At 49.9% G+C, this 14980-nt stretch overlaps 1 protein-coding gene across 1 annotated transcript; it reads right to left on the bottom strand.

Annotated features, from left to right (window-relative positions):
• Positions 1–2184: 2184 nt before the first annotated feature.
• On the bottom strand, positions 2185–13549 carry LOC311628473 (uncharacterized protein). The gene is made up of 12 exons (XM_084895693.1): positions 13513–13549; positions 13080–13212; positions 12354–12667; positions 11545–11676; positions 10703–10799; positions 9992–10028; positions 6052–6251; positions 5595–5717; positions 4876–5189; positions 3972–4103; positions 3035–3131; positions 2185–2372 (listed from the first exon to the last, which is right to left on the bottom strand). Exons 2-12 carry the CDS (start codon positions 13138–13140, stop codon positions 2314–2316), a joined length of 1566 nt encoding a protein of 521 aa, XP_084751819.1. The 5' UTR covers positions 13141–13212; positions 13513–13549; the 3' UTR covers positions 2185–2313.
• Positions 13550–14980: the final 1431 nt, after the last annotated feature.

The raw sequence follows: 14980 nt of genomic DNA, 5'->3' as shown, positions 1-14980 counted from the left end.
AATTTTCGTAACGCTGAGTACCCCTCGTACTCATGAGAACGTAGAATTAGGCACAGCTAAGCACGGTGCAGTGCATATCCCCACCAAACTCTTCCCATACCCCTGGAGGTACACGTACCATACTTCGGGAAACACAGTCCTGGGGGAACCCTTTCCTCCAACCCTTCCCTTTCCTCCAGGCTGGGTGGTCCTGAGCCTGCCAGGAAGTGTGTGTGAACTCATGAGTGTGAGCCTGACCTTGTCCTCCCCACAGCTGAGCGAAGTGGCCGCTTCTGTGTGCTGGGCTTAGGCGGGTATCAGCAGTAACAACAATAGTGAGCTTCTCTCTCTGCTGCCTCATGGTGTCCTCCGCACCATCACCCACATAATCACCCACCAGCCCTGGGGAGGCTGCTGTGTTCCGTTATGAATCCTGTGTAATAGAAAAGAAACTGACAATATATGGAAACTGGAACTGGGACCCAAGCTCATTCCTAACTCTACATCTCTTCTTTAGTTACTCAGCATAAAAGCTAACATTTAGTGAGAACTTGCTATGGCCAAGCAATGGGCTACTTACGTTAGAGGGTTTGTCTAATTCAACCCACATTTTACAGAAAATGAAACAAAGGCTTAGTAAGGTTAAGAAACTGAAATGAGGGTGTTATCATGTAAATCAAAGGATGCCTTCATCAATAAGCCAAATTTATTTGGAGTCTTTTTCATTTCACTAGAGCTAACGGGCCTGGAGGAAATATCGCTTCTCAAGTTCTAGGGTCAAAATAAAGGACATCTTTCCTATTTATGTGTTTTTGAGTTCTTTGTCTTCCAAATCTGGAATGAGACTTCTGGACCTTCTGAGAAAGAGGTCCTGTGTGCTGGGAAGGAGCCATGGAGATCACATCTCAAGGTCTGGCCTGGCACCAGCAGTGACAACTCTGTCTGGGGGCATAGTATATGGCCTCTCTGGAATGGGAGCCGTCTTCTTTTTCCCTATTATTTAAGCAAGCTAACATTTACAGAAGCCGGAATAGAAAGTGAGGGCCAGGATCAGGCCAAAAAGGCACAGGGCTAGGCAAGGCTACTCTCCCCTCCCTCCCATTGTGGTTACAGCAGGTGGGATCTCACAACTGTTAAACAGGCCCCAAATGGAGTCACTTGTGCTAAGCCCACCCAAACCAAGACTTAATACCTAACCTAGTGCAGTCTCAGCCTCCCCAAGGAAGGTCACCCTTACCCAGTCAATCTGAAATTGCCTGGTCAGCACTAGTGGGGTCATTCTTTTTAAAAAAAAAAAAAAAAAAAAAAAAATCCTCACCTACGGATATTTTTCCATAAATTCTATTTATTTATTTATTTATTTATTTATTTATTTATTTATTTATTTATTTATTTTAGAGAGACAGAGAGAAGGAAACATCAATGTGAGAGGTGTGTTGGCTGCCTCCCACACATGCACAGGTGGGGGGGAGGGGGTAGGATGGAAGCTGCAACTGAGATACATGCCCTGACCTAGGGCTGACACTCTATCCACTGAACCAAACCAGCTAGGGCTGGCAATCCTCTTGAAAGACCCTTTCCAAAGAAAGGTGACCTCCCCTGAAACAATGCATTCTTTGTGAGAACCTTCCTTCTGCTCCCTTCCGCCTCCAAACGCCTTGCATTTTTACAGCTTCTCAGCGCTTCTTTCTCTTTGCTGGATGGGATGCTGCCTGATTCATGAATCGATGTTAAAGCCAATTTCATCTTTAAATGTACTCAGTTAGATTTTGAACAGTCCTCCAGTTCTTGAATCAGTGATATCACTCTCATTTTGGAAAGCTGCCCCACTCCGCACCCCACTCCGCACCCTATACTGAATCCAAACAAAGCAGGAGGGCCATCCCCCCCCCCCAGACCCCACCCAATGAGAACTTCCTCCAGATCGTGAGTGGGTGCGGGTCGGGGGGTGGGGGACAGGGAAGGGGTGGAATCCCCCAGCCTAGGCTGAGAAGGGTCTTGGAAGAGCCACCCAGCCCTGACTCCGCCCCTAGGTGGCGCTGCAGCCAAACTCCTCAGTGCCCCACCCCAATTTCCACATCACAGTGGGCCACTGGAACATCCTTTACTTTCCTCAAAGCCCCACCCTGTAGGAGGGAGGGCTTCCAGGATTTCCAACCCCACGGAGTCCTCTAATAAGCAATGAAGAAACAAGAGTCAGGAAATGCTGTGGGAAACATGGCTTTATGACCAGGAGAGGCAGGGAGTCCAGCCCAGGGCCCAGGGTAGGCCAGGGGCAGCCAGGAGGGATGCAGGGAGGGGACACCGAGGCAGGATCTCTTCAGCGCCACTGGCTTAGAAGGAGCAGATGAAGGGCAGACGTCTTCCACAACGTGTTCGTCGCCAATGACCCCCTAGCAGTAGAGAACACAGTGATGTCAGCTGCCGTCAGAGTGTGGCCCATGCCTCCCTGTCATGATATGTCTGCCGCACACCCCTCCAATAGCTTGTGTTTGTTAAGTTTTCACCCCAGGAAAACAGGGTGCTGAGTGCTTTCTGTGGGTTCCTGGCTAATCCTCACAATGACTCCCAGAGGGAGGTGCTGGCGTCATCCCCATTGCACAGATGAGGAACCTGAGGCTCAGCAGGGAAATCACTTGCCTGTGTGCCAGTGGGCAGGTGGCAGAGCTGGGATGGAAATTGTAGCAGCCTTCCTCCAGCATGTGTGGTCTTAGCCATAGTCCTGAGTCCCTTACCTCTGGCATTCAGCCATTCCTAATTCCCACATCTCTCCCTTGTCCCTCTTCCACACCTTTCATTCACCTCATTTGTCATTTCATTAACAAAGGAAGGAAAGGAGCTCTCAGGCCCCCAGCCAAGCTTCCTCTGTGATCCCATCCAGCCCTCACACAGGGCACCCCCTCACCCTACTTCACAGCCCTCCCCACATTGCTTCTCCAGTTGTAGGGAGGCTGTGAGTTTGAGGAGGAGGTGTGCTCAGGCAGCTCAAAGGGACAGTGTGTAAGAGTCCACCCTGCCATCCCTTCCCTTTGCCCTGGTCCCCAGGCCCCCTCACCTCGGGTGCATAGGCTCACACAGCGTCCGCGCCCAGGATGATGAGCCCAGTTACTAAAATTCACAGCACTCCCATCAATCCAGCGAAACCCGGAGCACTAGAACGAGAGAGGGGTCGGCTGGGTCAGAAGCTGAGGTCCAGGAAGACAGACAGATCCAGAGGTTCCAGAAAATGCCCACTGAGAGTCCCTTTCTGGGCTCTGCCCACCCAGCTAGGAGCCAGATATTCAAGAGATCCATCCCTCGAGGTTCACAGGCGATCACAATGGAAGAGAGTAGTGGTGTGTGTGTGTGTGTGTGTGTGTGTGTGTGTGTCCGCCTCACACACCAGGCTTCTCAAATTTTCTGTGAATACAAGTCTCCTGCAGATCTTTTTAAAATGCAGTTGCTGATTCAGGAGTCTCAGATGAGCCCAAGATGGTGCATCTCTAACAAGCTACTAGGCGATGCTAATACTGCTTGGTCCATGGACCACACTTAAGTCGTAAACATAATAGCACTTATTCACCCACTATCCCAGAATCACTGTGGAGAGAAGGACCCCATTTTACTAGACATGAGAAATCTATTCAGCTGGTGAGTGAACACGCTGGGCAAGAAAGAGATCTCCTGACTCCAGTGGTGTGCTGGTAACTGTTTATCAACCAGCTCTGGGGAAAGCTGAGAAGGCAGAGCAAGGGAGGAACCCTGATTTGTAACAATAGCCTATTTGCATGGGGTAAGTACACCTGCCATGGCAGATTTTATTCCACAGGCACAAAATGACTGATTTAGTTACTGAACATGAACTTGGGAAGAGAGGTGCACAATCACTAGTTCTCTTTAGCCAGCACCAGCCAGCTCCCCCACTGCCTCCCACAGGAAGGTCACGTGGCTGCTGGCATGAGGCCTGATGCCAAGGAGACCTTCCTGCACCTGAGAGGTGGCCCCTCACTTACCCAGCCCTTGATTCTGCCTCCAATCCAGACCCGGACCTGGTTGCTCCTACTGGCCAAGGACTGGAGTTGATTGTTGGTGCAGAGGTTGTGGATAGAGACGAGGTTGCCATGATAGCACCTTCTGCAAACTTTCTGCAGAAAGAAGAGGTGGAGGTAGATAATTCACTGCGGGGTCCCCCCCCCCTCAAGTTCCTAAGACTCCAGGAGTGAACTTTTCCAGCCCTGGTGAGGTCAGAAATCAGGGATATACTTGCTCCTTGAAGCCTATCTCTTGCTCCTTTATCTGTCACCAGGAACTTCAGTAAAAATAATAATAATACTGAGAATAATCTTAGCCACTGTTTTCTGGGAGTTCACAATCACCCAAGGACTGTTCCAAATGCTTCCCATGTATTACCCTGTTTAATCCTCACCACGACCTAAGAGATTGGTGCTCTATATCTCCATTGTACAAGTGAGGGTCCTGAAGCTCTGAAACGTGAAGTGACTTGCCCAAGTAACATACGAACGACAGGTGGAGCCAGGGTTTAACACAGGTATATCTCATACCAAAGCTCTTTGCCTAATTCAGTGATTCTCAAAGTACTGTCTCCAAACCAACTATAATTTAATTTCATCATCATCATCATCATCATCATCATCATTATCATCATCATCATCCCATTCCACAGATATGCTCAGAATCAGCGCCCGTTCCACTCCCCTGGGTCCTAAAGGCAAACTCTTGGGCCCCACCCCAGACTTGCTCACCCTGAAATCTATGCTTCAAGAATACTTCTAAGAGAGTCTGTTGCACATCAGGGTTTGAGAACCACTAGTCTAAGTGGATAGGGAACAGGAGGTGGAACCCACTCTCTTCTCCTACCTCTGGGCTTCTTTCCACAGAAGCCTTCCTGCCACTTACCCGAGCACCTCGAAATCTTCTGCAGGTGTGCACCAACACATAGCGGCAGGTCTTACACTCAGGACTGCCACTTATTTCCACTGTGTCCTCTGCCCTGGGGCACTGGAAGTTCTCATCTAGGTCATCTGGGTGTGACTCCATGGCGTTCTCATCCTCAAAGTCATCTTGGCAGCTGGAAGCCTCCACCTGCTCTCCTTCAGACTGAATCCCCTCCTCAGTCAGGACTGACTCTCCCTCCTGCTCCCCTGAGCCTTCCAGATCCTGGCTCAGGTCAGCCTGTGACTCTTGGCTGTCCAGAGAGGGGGCATCATTCCCTGGGAAGAAGAGGTAACCTGCCATCAGGTCAGGGTCTCCTTCTTCCAGGACCACGGACAGCTCTGACTGCCCCACTCAAGCCTTCCTAGTGCTTCCTTCTGGAGCCTAGGCCAGAAGGATCTCCTTCCTGTTGGGTGAGGTGAGAACTCACACAAAGGGATGAGCACCTGGCACTGGCTGGCAGGAGTGTATATGGGGTAGGAAGAAGCTGCTCTGAGAAGATGGGTGGTGTTTGGTTGAGGAGCAGAATGTTCAGGTCACATTTCTGAGTCCAAGAGAGATCTTACCTGAATGGAGCTGGGGCCACCAAAGAAGGAAAAACTGAGGCCTGGCCCAGAGAGCCAAAGAGGTGTCAGAAAGAGGAGAAGGGGTCAAGCTGGATGAGAAGGAAAGGGAGGACTTACCCACATGAAGAGCAGCAGCTGTCCCCAGCAGGAGGAGCAGCAGAAACAGGGGGAGTTTCATAGTCACTGGTTCTTGTGGCAGGGACATAGCTCCACTGTCCGCCCTGGGGCTGACCTGTGTGTCTGTCACACAACAGAGATGCAATGTTTGTTGGAGTAGCTGATTAAAGGCAAACTAGAGAGCTTCCTTCTCCCCAGTGAACACATGCTGATCTGGAGAAGCAGGAAAAGTCCCTTTTACCTGAGGGCTCCATCACTGGCCCCTGGGACTGCACTTAGCCCAGACCCTGCCCCTGCAGGAGCAGGCCTGCTCGGGATAAGGACCCATTTTACTACACTGAGGACGGAGTGGCCATCAGGGTCCTAAGGACAGGCCTCCTTGGTGTTTGCCATATAGGCTTCTGCTTCCTCTCAAGCCTTGGACCCCTCCTCCCTGGGAAGCTGGGGGAGCACTCACCTCTCAAGAATCCAAGACCTCCACTCTTAGTGTCTCTGACTACTGGGTCCCAGAGGCAGTCCTTATATTGGACTTTTGGGGAAGTGGGAAGAGGCAAAGAACATTGCTCCAGGCTGCGGTGCTGGGCAGGGGAGCTGATAATAAGGCATTTGCTCAATTCTCTCACCGGCTCCCTGCAGGGACTTGCCTCCTGGGGTCCACTGACATATATGGGTGTCCAAACACCCAGGTATGCTGGAGAAGACTCCAGATGTCTACTGCCCAGATGTGCTTACTATTAGCATCCCTAAAGTGCCCTAGTCTTAACCTCAGGAGCAGCCTTCTTCTGGTCAATATCCCAGCCAATAAGTGGAGCATCCTAGGATGCTGGGGGACTGGGAGGCAAGGAGGGAGGAGGTGCTCACCTCCTGATTGCTTTGCTAGACCAGGGACTTCATAAGCATCCCATCTCAGAATCCTCACCTTCTCCTCATTCCCATGAGCATGTATGATGACCCTAACTTCATAGGTGTGAAAAATGAGGTACAGAGAGGGGAAGTCCCTTGCAAGCATGCACATTAAGTGTAGAAATGGGATTCCTAGTCTTTTGGCTCCAAAACCTCCTATCTATTGATTATCTATTTATCTACCTTACTACCTACCTCTTTCTCTCCCACCCTCCCTTCTTATTCCCCTCCTTCCTTTTATTTCTCATTCTCACTCTAGTTCTCCCTCTTCTTCTTTTTTCATATTAAATGTGTGAAAAACTTATGCTCTTTCTTCTATGCTATAGCTCTAGATCAAGGTTCTCAACTTTTGCATTGTTACTATTTGGAGTAAAGTAATTCTTTGTTGTGTGTTGGGGAGAGGAGACTGTCCAGAGTTTAGCAGCATCCCTGGTCTCTACTCACTAGATGTCAAGAGTACCTCCACCTGTCAATCTGATTGTCCCCCAAGATGATCATCCACCTATTTCCCCCCAAGATGATCATCCAAACATCTCCACCTATTTCCAAGTGTCCTCTGGGGAGCAAAGCTGCCTCCATTGAGAACCACTGATCTAGAAAATCCAACCTCAAGGCATATCTTCAGGCAAAGAGGCGACAGCTGCCATGAAAAGCTTCTTGTAGAATCTTTCAGACACCCTGGGGTCCACCCTACCCACCCCCACCCTCATCTCCCACCAGCCCTCTGTCACCACCAGGGTCAGGACTAGGAGGCAGTGAGTGAGGCACTCATCTCAGGTGCAAAGTTTAAGGGGCCCCTAAAGAATTCAGTAGTCAAGATAAATAATGCTTTCATGCAATCTTTCTTGGAAAGAAAAATAAATGCAAAAACATCTCTGATGAGTAAAATATACAAACTTTAATCAACTCAGATCCAGCCACATTCACTGCAGTCCAAAGAGAGGCCAACAAGTGCCAAGCCCTAGAGCTGCTGAATATCCCTGCTGGGAGCTAGTGGCCTTGACAGATAGGGTGATCCATTCTGTGACAGTCCCCTGGGAAGTCATTTCTTCCTCAGACCTCAGCCAAACCCTCCAGGCCTTAGGGCACCAGGGACAATAGCCCAGAGAGTTAAACGGCCTTTCCTGCCTCCTGTGTCCCAGGCGACCTACGAATGGAGAAGTGAGAAGGCACTCCTGGGCCTTATTGCAGAGTAAAACGGTCTTGGCTGTTATCTCTCTGACACAACAGACCAGATCCTCAGCTTATCTACTGGCATGGAGTGGTGTTAGGGGGGTGATTGAACAATTGTGGGGCCGAAGAAGCTGGTCTTGCATTTAAAGTTTGCCCCTGGAAGTGGGGGGGGGGAGCAGATGGAAGAGGTAGACCCCTCCATAGCATTCTCCTCCCTCTGGGAGCCCAGGCCTGGGGCATCATATCACTCACTGGAAGAGATGCTCAGCTGCTCTCAAGAGCCAGCACCACAGTGGTCTGTAACACTCTGTCCCTTGAACAGCCCTGTGTCACAGATGTGGAAACAACACCTCAGAGAGCTTGAACAAGTTGTCCAAGATCACACAGCAAGTCAGAGACAGGCCTAACGGCTGGTCTTCCAGTTCCTTGTCCCCCATGGCTGCCTGCCCTCTGCCTCCTCTCAGTCACCTGCCTTCTCTATAGCCTGCTTCCCCACCTCCATCTTGTTTGCACTCAAACCCCAGGCAAACACATTCCAATGGCTTCAGCGAACACAGTAATGTCTGATTTAAACTGGAAATAACATTTTTGAAGGCCCACCACAGACAAAACACTTTGCTACATGAAGCCGCTGACATCCATTACCCCAGTTAATTTTTATAATCATCCTATGAAATGGGTATTTCCATCTCTAGTCTACACACCTACTACAGAAGCTCAGAGAGGTTCTGGGACCTGCCCAAGTTCACAAAACTAAAAAGGAGTGGTATGGCTGTCTTCTAGGTCCTTGCTTCTTTGATACCCCAGACAGTCTGCATTTACTCCCATCCAATGCTGCCTCTGGTTTCAGCATCCGTGAAACTCCATCTGGCTTATGTTTGCATTTATGTTCCAAGGGGTTTCAAACTCTGCCTCTTTATCTTGAGGGCCATTCCGGTCCCACATTAGGCATTGGTTGGGTCTTAAGTGTAGTGTGATGCAAATGATTGGCAAGTTCCAGAGTGTCACTTTTCTCATCTGAGATCTGAGTATAATGACAAAATCTGCCTCTAATGAGATCAGCTCTAATAAGGCTCTCAGTACATGGCGTGGACCTGGGGCTGTCAGAAAGACAGGACTGGATCAGGGACCTGTATCCACAGATAATCACTGTCTAGATTGCTCACCCGTACTCTGCTGGCGTGGTGGACAAAACTCCAGGGGTTCCGCCCTAAAGATTGAGCTTAGCTAGCACCTTGTTGGGATGGAAAAGCCCATATTTTGGGATGTAAGGCCTGTCCTCTTATTTTATTACATTTACTTTTTCATTTTTAATCCTCACCTGAGGATAATTTTCCAGGGAGTTTTAGAGAGAGTGGAAGTGAGAGGGAAAGACAGAGAGAAATATTGATGTGAGAGAAACAGTTCCATTGGTTGACTTCCACACGTGTCCAGGACCCTGGGACTCGGAAGGAGCATGCCACCAAGGTACCTGCCCTTGCCCAGAGTCCAACCAGGGACACTTCAGTCCACAGGCCAGTGTTCTATCCACTGAGACAAACCAGCTAGAGCTGGTAATCCTCTTGAAAGACCCCTTAAAAAAAAAGGTGACCTCCCCTGAAGCAATGCATTCTTTGCTAGAACCTTCCTTCTGCTCCCTTCTGCCTATAAACGCCTTCCATTTTTAAGGCTTCTCAGAGCTTCTTTCTCTTTGCTGGATGGAATGCTGCCTAATTTATGAACTGATGAATAAAGCAAATTTCATCTTGAAATGTCCTCAGTTAGATTTTGAACAGTCCTCCAGTTCTTGAATCAGTGATATCACCCTTATTTGGAAAGCTGCCCCACTCCCACCCCACCCCTCACCCTATACTGAATCCAAACAAAGCACAAGGGCCATTTCCCCACCCCCCAGGCCCCACCCAATGAGAACTTCCATCAGACGGGGCAGGGTGGGCAGAGAGCGATGGAATCCCCCAGTCAAGGCTGAGAAGGGTCTTGGAAGAGCCACCCAGCCCTGACTTTGCCCCCAGGTGGCGCTGCAGCCTAACCACTCAGAGCCCCACCCCCATTCCCACACCATCTTGAACTGCTCGCCATCCTTTATTTTCCTCAAAGCCCCACCCTGTAGGAGTGAGGGCTTCCAAGATTTCCAACCCAGGGGAGTCCTCCAATGTGCAATGAAGAATCAAGAGTCAGGAAATGCTGTGGGAAACATGGCTTTATGACCAGGAGAGCACAGGGCCCAGGGTGGGCCAGGGGCAGTCAAGAGGGATGCAGGGAGGGGACACCAAGGCAGGATCTCTTCAACGCCACTGGCTTAGGAGGAGCAGATGAAAGGCAGTCGTCTTTCACAACATTCTCGTCGCCAATGACCCCCTAGCAGTAGAGAACACAGTGATGTCAGCAGCCATCAGAGTGTGGCCCATGTCTCCCTTGCCCTCCCACTGTCATGATATGTCTGCCACACACCCCTCGAATAGCTTGTGTTTGTTAAGTTTTCACCCCAGGAAAACAGGGTGCCGAGTGCTTTCTGTGGGCTCCTGGCTAATCCTCACAATGACCCCCAGAGGGAGGTGCTGGCATCATCCCCATTGCACAGATTAGGAACCTGAGGCTCAGCGGGGAAATCTCTTGCCTGTATGCCAGTGGGCAGGTGGCAGAGCTGGTCTGGGAATTGTGGCAGCCTTCCTCCAATGTGTATGGCCTTAGCCATAGTCCTGAGTCCCTCACCTCTGGCATTCAGCCATTCCTAATTCCCACATCTCTCCCTTGTCCCTCATCCACACCTTTCATTCACCTCAGCTACTCTCAGTTGTCACCTCAGTAGCAGAGGAAGGAAAGGAGCTCCCAGGCCCCCAGCCAAGCTTTGTCTGTGAGGATAGAGAGCCCCCATCCAGCCCTCACACATAGTACCCCCTCTCCCTACTTCACAACCCTCCTCACAGCTGTGGGTTTGAGGAGGAGGTGTACTCAGGCAGCTCAAAGGGACAGTGTGTAAGAGTCCACCCTGCCATCCCTTCCCTTTGCCCTGGTGCCCAGTCCCCCCTCACCTCTGGTGGATAGGCCCAAACAGTGGCCGCTCCCATGCTGATGAGCCCAGTGGCGAAAATTTGCTCTGCTCCCATCAACCCAGTGTATCGTGGAGCACTAGAAGGAGACAAGGGATAGGCTAGATCAGAGGCTGAAGTCCAGGAAGACAAACAGATCCAGAGGTTCCAGAAAATGCTCACTGAGCGTCCCTTTCTAGGCACTGCCCACCCAGCTAGGAGCCAGATATCCAGGAGACCCAGCCCTCAGGATTCGCAGGCCATCAAAATGGAAGAGTTGTAGTCCCCCCCCCCCCCCCCCCCCCCCCCCCCCCGCTCACACAGCCGGGTTTCTCAAACTTCCTGTGAATACAAGTTTCCTGCAGATCTTTTTAAAATACAGATGTTGATTCAGGAGTCTCAGATGGGCCCAAGATTGTGCATCTCTAAGAAGCTATTAGGCCATGCCAATACTGCTTGGTTATATATGAGTAGCAAACATAATAGCACTTATTCACTCTCTATCCCAGAACCACTCTGAGAGAGGGACCCCATTTTAGACGTGAGCAAGCCATTCAGCTTGTAAATGACCAAACTGGGAAAGTAAAGGATCTCCTGACTCCAGTGGTGTGCTGGTAACTGTTTATCAACCAGTTCTGAGGGAAGCTGAGGAGGCAGAGTGAGGAAGGAACCCTGATTTGTAACAGTAGCCTATTTCCTTGGGGTAAGTACACCTGCTATGGCAGATTTCATGCCAGCACCAGACAGCTTCCCCACTGCCTCCCACAGGAAGGTCACTTGGCTGCTGGAATGAGGCCTGACGCCAGAGAGAACTTCCTGTACCTGGGAGCTGTCCCCTCACTTACCGGGTCCCTGACGGTTCCTCCAATCCAGACCCAGAAATCATTGACCTGACTAGACAAGCACTGGAGTTGATTGTTGACACTGCGGTTGTGGATAGAGACCAGGTTGCCATTGTAGCACCTCCTGCAGGTGTTCTGCAGAAAGAAGAGGTGGAATAGAGAGTTCACTAGGTTTTTCCCCCTCAAGTTTCTGAGTCTTCAGGGGAGAGTTCTCCATCCCTGGTCAAGTCAGAAATCAGGAATCTACTTGCTCCTTCAATCCTATCTCTTGCTCCTTTATCTGTCACCTGGAATTTCTTGCAGGAGGTAATAATAATAATAATAATAATAATAATAATAATATTATATTGAGAATAATCTTAGCCACCGTTTACTGGGAGTTTACAATGACTTGAGGACTGTTCCAAATGCTTTCCATGTATTGAGGTTGGTACTATATAATCTCCATGGTACAAGTGAGGATCCTGAAGCTCTAAAGGTAAAGTAACTTACCCAGGTTAACATGCCAATGATGGGTGGAGCCAGGGTTTAACAGAGGTATATCGAATGACAAAGCCTTTTGTCCAAATCAGTGATTCTCAAAGTACTTGATGATATTGTCTCCAGACCAACAATATTATCATCACCTGGCACTTGGGCCCCGCCCTAGACTTGCTCACCCTGAAATCTATGCTTCAAGAATACTTCTAGGAGAGTCTGCTGCACACCATGGTTTGAGAACCACTAGTCTAAATGAATAGGGAACAGGAGGTGGAACCCACCCTCTTCTCCTACCCCTGGGCTTCCTTCCACAGTAGCCTCCATGTCATTACCTGAGCGACTGCAAATACACAGTGAGTCTTCACCAACACATAGCGGCAGGTCTTGCACCCAGGGCTGCCGCTTATTTCCACTGTGTCCTCTGCCTTGGGGCACTGGAAGTTCTCATCTAGGGCACCGGGATCTGACTCCATGGCCTTCTTGTCCTCAAAGGCATCTTGGCAGTTGGAAGCCTCCTCCTCCTCTCCTTCAGACTGAATCCCCTCCTCAGTCAGGACTGACTCTCCCTCCTGCTCCCCTGAGCCTTCCAGATCCTGGCTCAGGTCAGCCTGTGACTCTTGGCTGTCCAGAGAGGGGGCATCATTCCCTGGGAAGAAGAGGTAACCTGCCATCAGGTCAGGGTCTCCTTCCATGACCACGGACAGCTCTGACCGCCCCACTCAGCCTTCCTAGAGCCTCCTTCTGGAGCCTAGGCCAGAAGGATCTCCTCCCTGTTGGGTGAGGTGAGAACTCACACAAAGGGGTGAGCACCTGGCACTGGCTGACAGGTGTGTATATGGGGTAGGAAGAAGCTGCTCTGAGAAGGTGGGTGGTGTTTGCTTGAGGAGGAGGCCTGACAGAATGTTCAAGTCACATATCTGAGTCCATGAAAAATCTTACCTGAGAGAAGCTGCATCCACTGAAGAAGGAAAAGCTGAGGCCTGGCCCAGAGAGAGCCAAAGAGGTGTCAGAAAGAGGAGAAGGGATCAAGCTGGATGAGAAGGAAAGGGAGGACTTACTCAGATGAAGAGCAGCAACTGTCCCCAGCAGGAGGAGCAGCAGAAACAGGGGGAGTTTCATAATCACTCGTTCTTGGGCAGGGGCACAGATTCACTTCAGGCCGTGGGTCTGCTCACTGTGTCTGCACAGCTCCTGTCACACAACAGAAATGCAATGTTTGTTAGAGTAGTTGATTAAAGGTCAAAGTACTGTAGAGAGCTTTCTTCTCCCCCAGTGAACAGACGCTGACCTGAAGAAGCAGGAAAAGTCCCTTTTACCTGAGGGTTCCATCACTGGCCCCTACAGGAACCAGTCTGTTCAAGGTCAGGACAAAGTGCAAGAACAGTGGCCAAAAGGGTCCCAAGGACAGGCCTCCAAGGTGTTTGCCATATACACTCTGCTTCCTCTCAAGCCTTGGACCCCTCCTCCCTGGGAAGCTGGGGGAGCACTCACCTCTCAAGAGTCTGAAGTCTTCACTCTTGGTGTCTCTGATTATTGGGTCCCAGAGGCAGTCCTTATATTGGGCTTTTGGGGAAGTGGAAAGGGGCCAGGGCGATTGCCCCAGGCTGGGGTACTGGGCAAGGGAGCTGATAGTAAGGCATTTGCTCAATTCTCTCACCTGCTCCCTGCAGGGACCTGCCTGCTGGGGTCCACTGACACATATGGGTGTCCAAACACCCATGTGTGCTGGAGAAATCCCCAGATGTACTTACTATTAGCACCCTAAAGTGCCCCAGTCTTAGCCCCAGGAGCAGCCTTCTTCTGGTCAGTATCCCAGCCAATAAGTGGAGCATCCTAGGATGTTGGGGTCCATGAGGAGAGGAAGGAGGAGGTGCCCATCTCCCAAGTGCTTGTCTAGACCAGGGACTTCATATGCATCCCATCCCAGAATCCTCACCTTCTACTAATTCCCATGAGCATGTATCATGATCCTAACTTCACAGGTGTGAAAAATGAGATTCAGAGAGAGAAAGTCCTTTGCAAGTGTGCACAGGAAGTGGGGACCTGGGATCCCTGGTTCTTTTGGCTCCCACATCTCCTATCTATCTATCTATCTATCTATCATCTATCATCTATCATCTATCTATCTATCTATCTATCTATCTATCTATCTATCTATCATCTATCTATCATCTCTTTCCCTCTCTCCTTCCCTTCCTCCCTTCTCCCTTCCCTCCCTCTTATTCTCTTTCTCACTCTAGTTCTCCCTCTTCCTCTTTCTTCATCTCTAATGTGTGAAAAACTTATGCTCTTTCTTCTATGCTATAGATCTAGATCAAGGTTCTCAACCTTTGCACTGTTACTATTTGGAGTAACGTAATTCTTTGTTGTGTGTTGGGGAGAGGTCTGTCCAAAGTTTAGCAGCATCCCTCGTCTCTACTCACTAGATGTCAGGGGTACCTTCCCCCATCAATCTGATTGTCCCCCAAGATGATCATCCAAACATCACCTATTTCCAAGTGTCCTCTGGGGAGCAAAGTTGCATCCATTGAGGATCCCTGATTAGAAAATGCCATTTAATCCAACCTCAAGGCACATCTTCAGCCTCAAGGCATATCTTCAGACAGCTGCTATGGAGAGTTTCATGTAGAATCTTTCAGACACCCTGGGGGCCACCCTCCCCACCCCCACCTTCGTCTCCCACCAGCCCTCTGTCACCAACAGGGTCAGGATTAGGAGGCAGTGAGTGAGGCACTCATCTCAGGTGCAAAGTTTAAGGGGCCCCTAAAGAATTTAGTAGTCAAATAATGCTTTCATGCAATCTTTCTTGGAAAGGAAAATAAATGCAAAAACATCTCTGATGAGTAAAATATAAAAACTTTAACCAACCCAGCTCCAGCCACATTCACTGTAGTCCAAAGAGAGGCCAACAAGTGCCAAGCCCTGGAGTTGCTGAATATCCCTGCTGGGAGCTAGCTAC

This window comes from Pipistrellus hanaki (genome assembly GCF_964339955.1).
Source record: "Pipistrellus hanaki genome assembly, chromosome: 9".
Classification (NCBI taxonomy): domain Eukaryota; kingdom Metazoa; phylum Chordata; class Mammalia; order Chiroptera; family Vespertilionidae; genus Pipistrellus; species Pipistrellus hanaki.
This window is presented reverse-complemented; position numbering and strand designations above follow the sequence as displayed.

What these genes read in the sequence shown, in the direction of transcription:
- LOC311628473 (XM_084895693.1), bottom strand. Translation starts at nt 13,140, where the DNA reads ATGAAACTCCCCCTGTTTCTGCTGCTCCTCCTGCTGGGGACAGTTGCT. An exon ending in TTTGGGCCTATCCACCAGAG is followed by an intron (nt 10,029 to 10,702) that starts GTGAGGGGGGAC and finishes CTCTACTGCTAG; the next exon opens with GGGGTCATTGGCGACGAGAA. An exon ending in AGGTCTTGGATTCTTGAGAG is followed by an intron (nt 5,718 to 6,051) that starts GTGAGTGCTCCC and finishes GTTGTGTGACAG; the next exon opens with ACACACAGGTCAGCCCCAGG.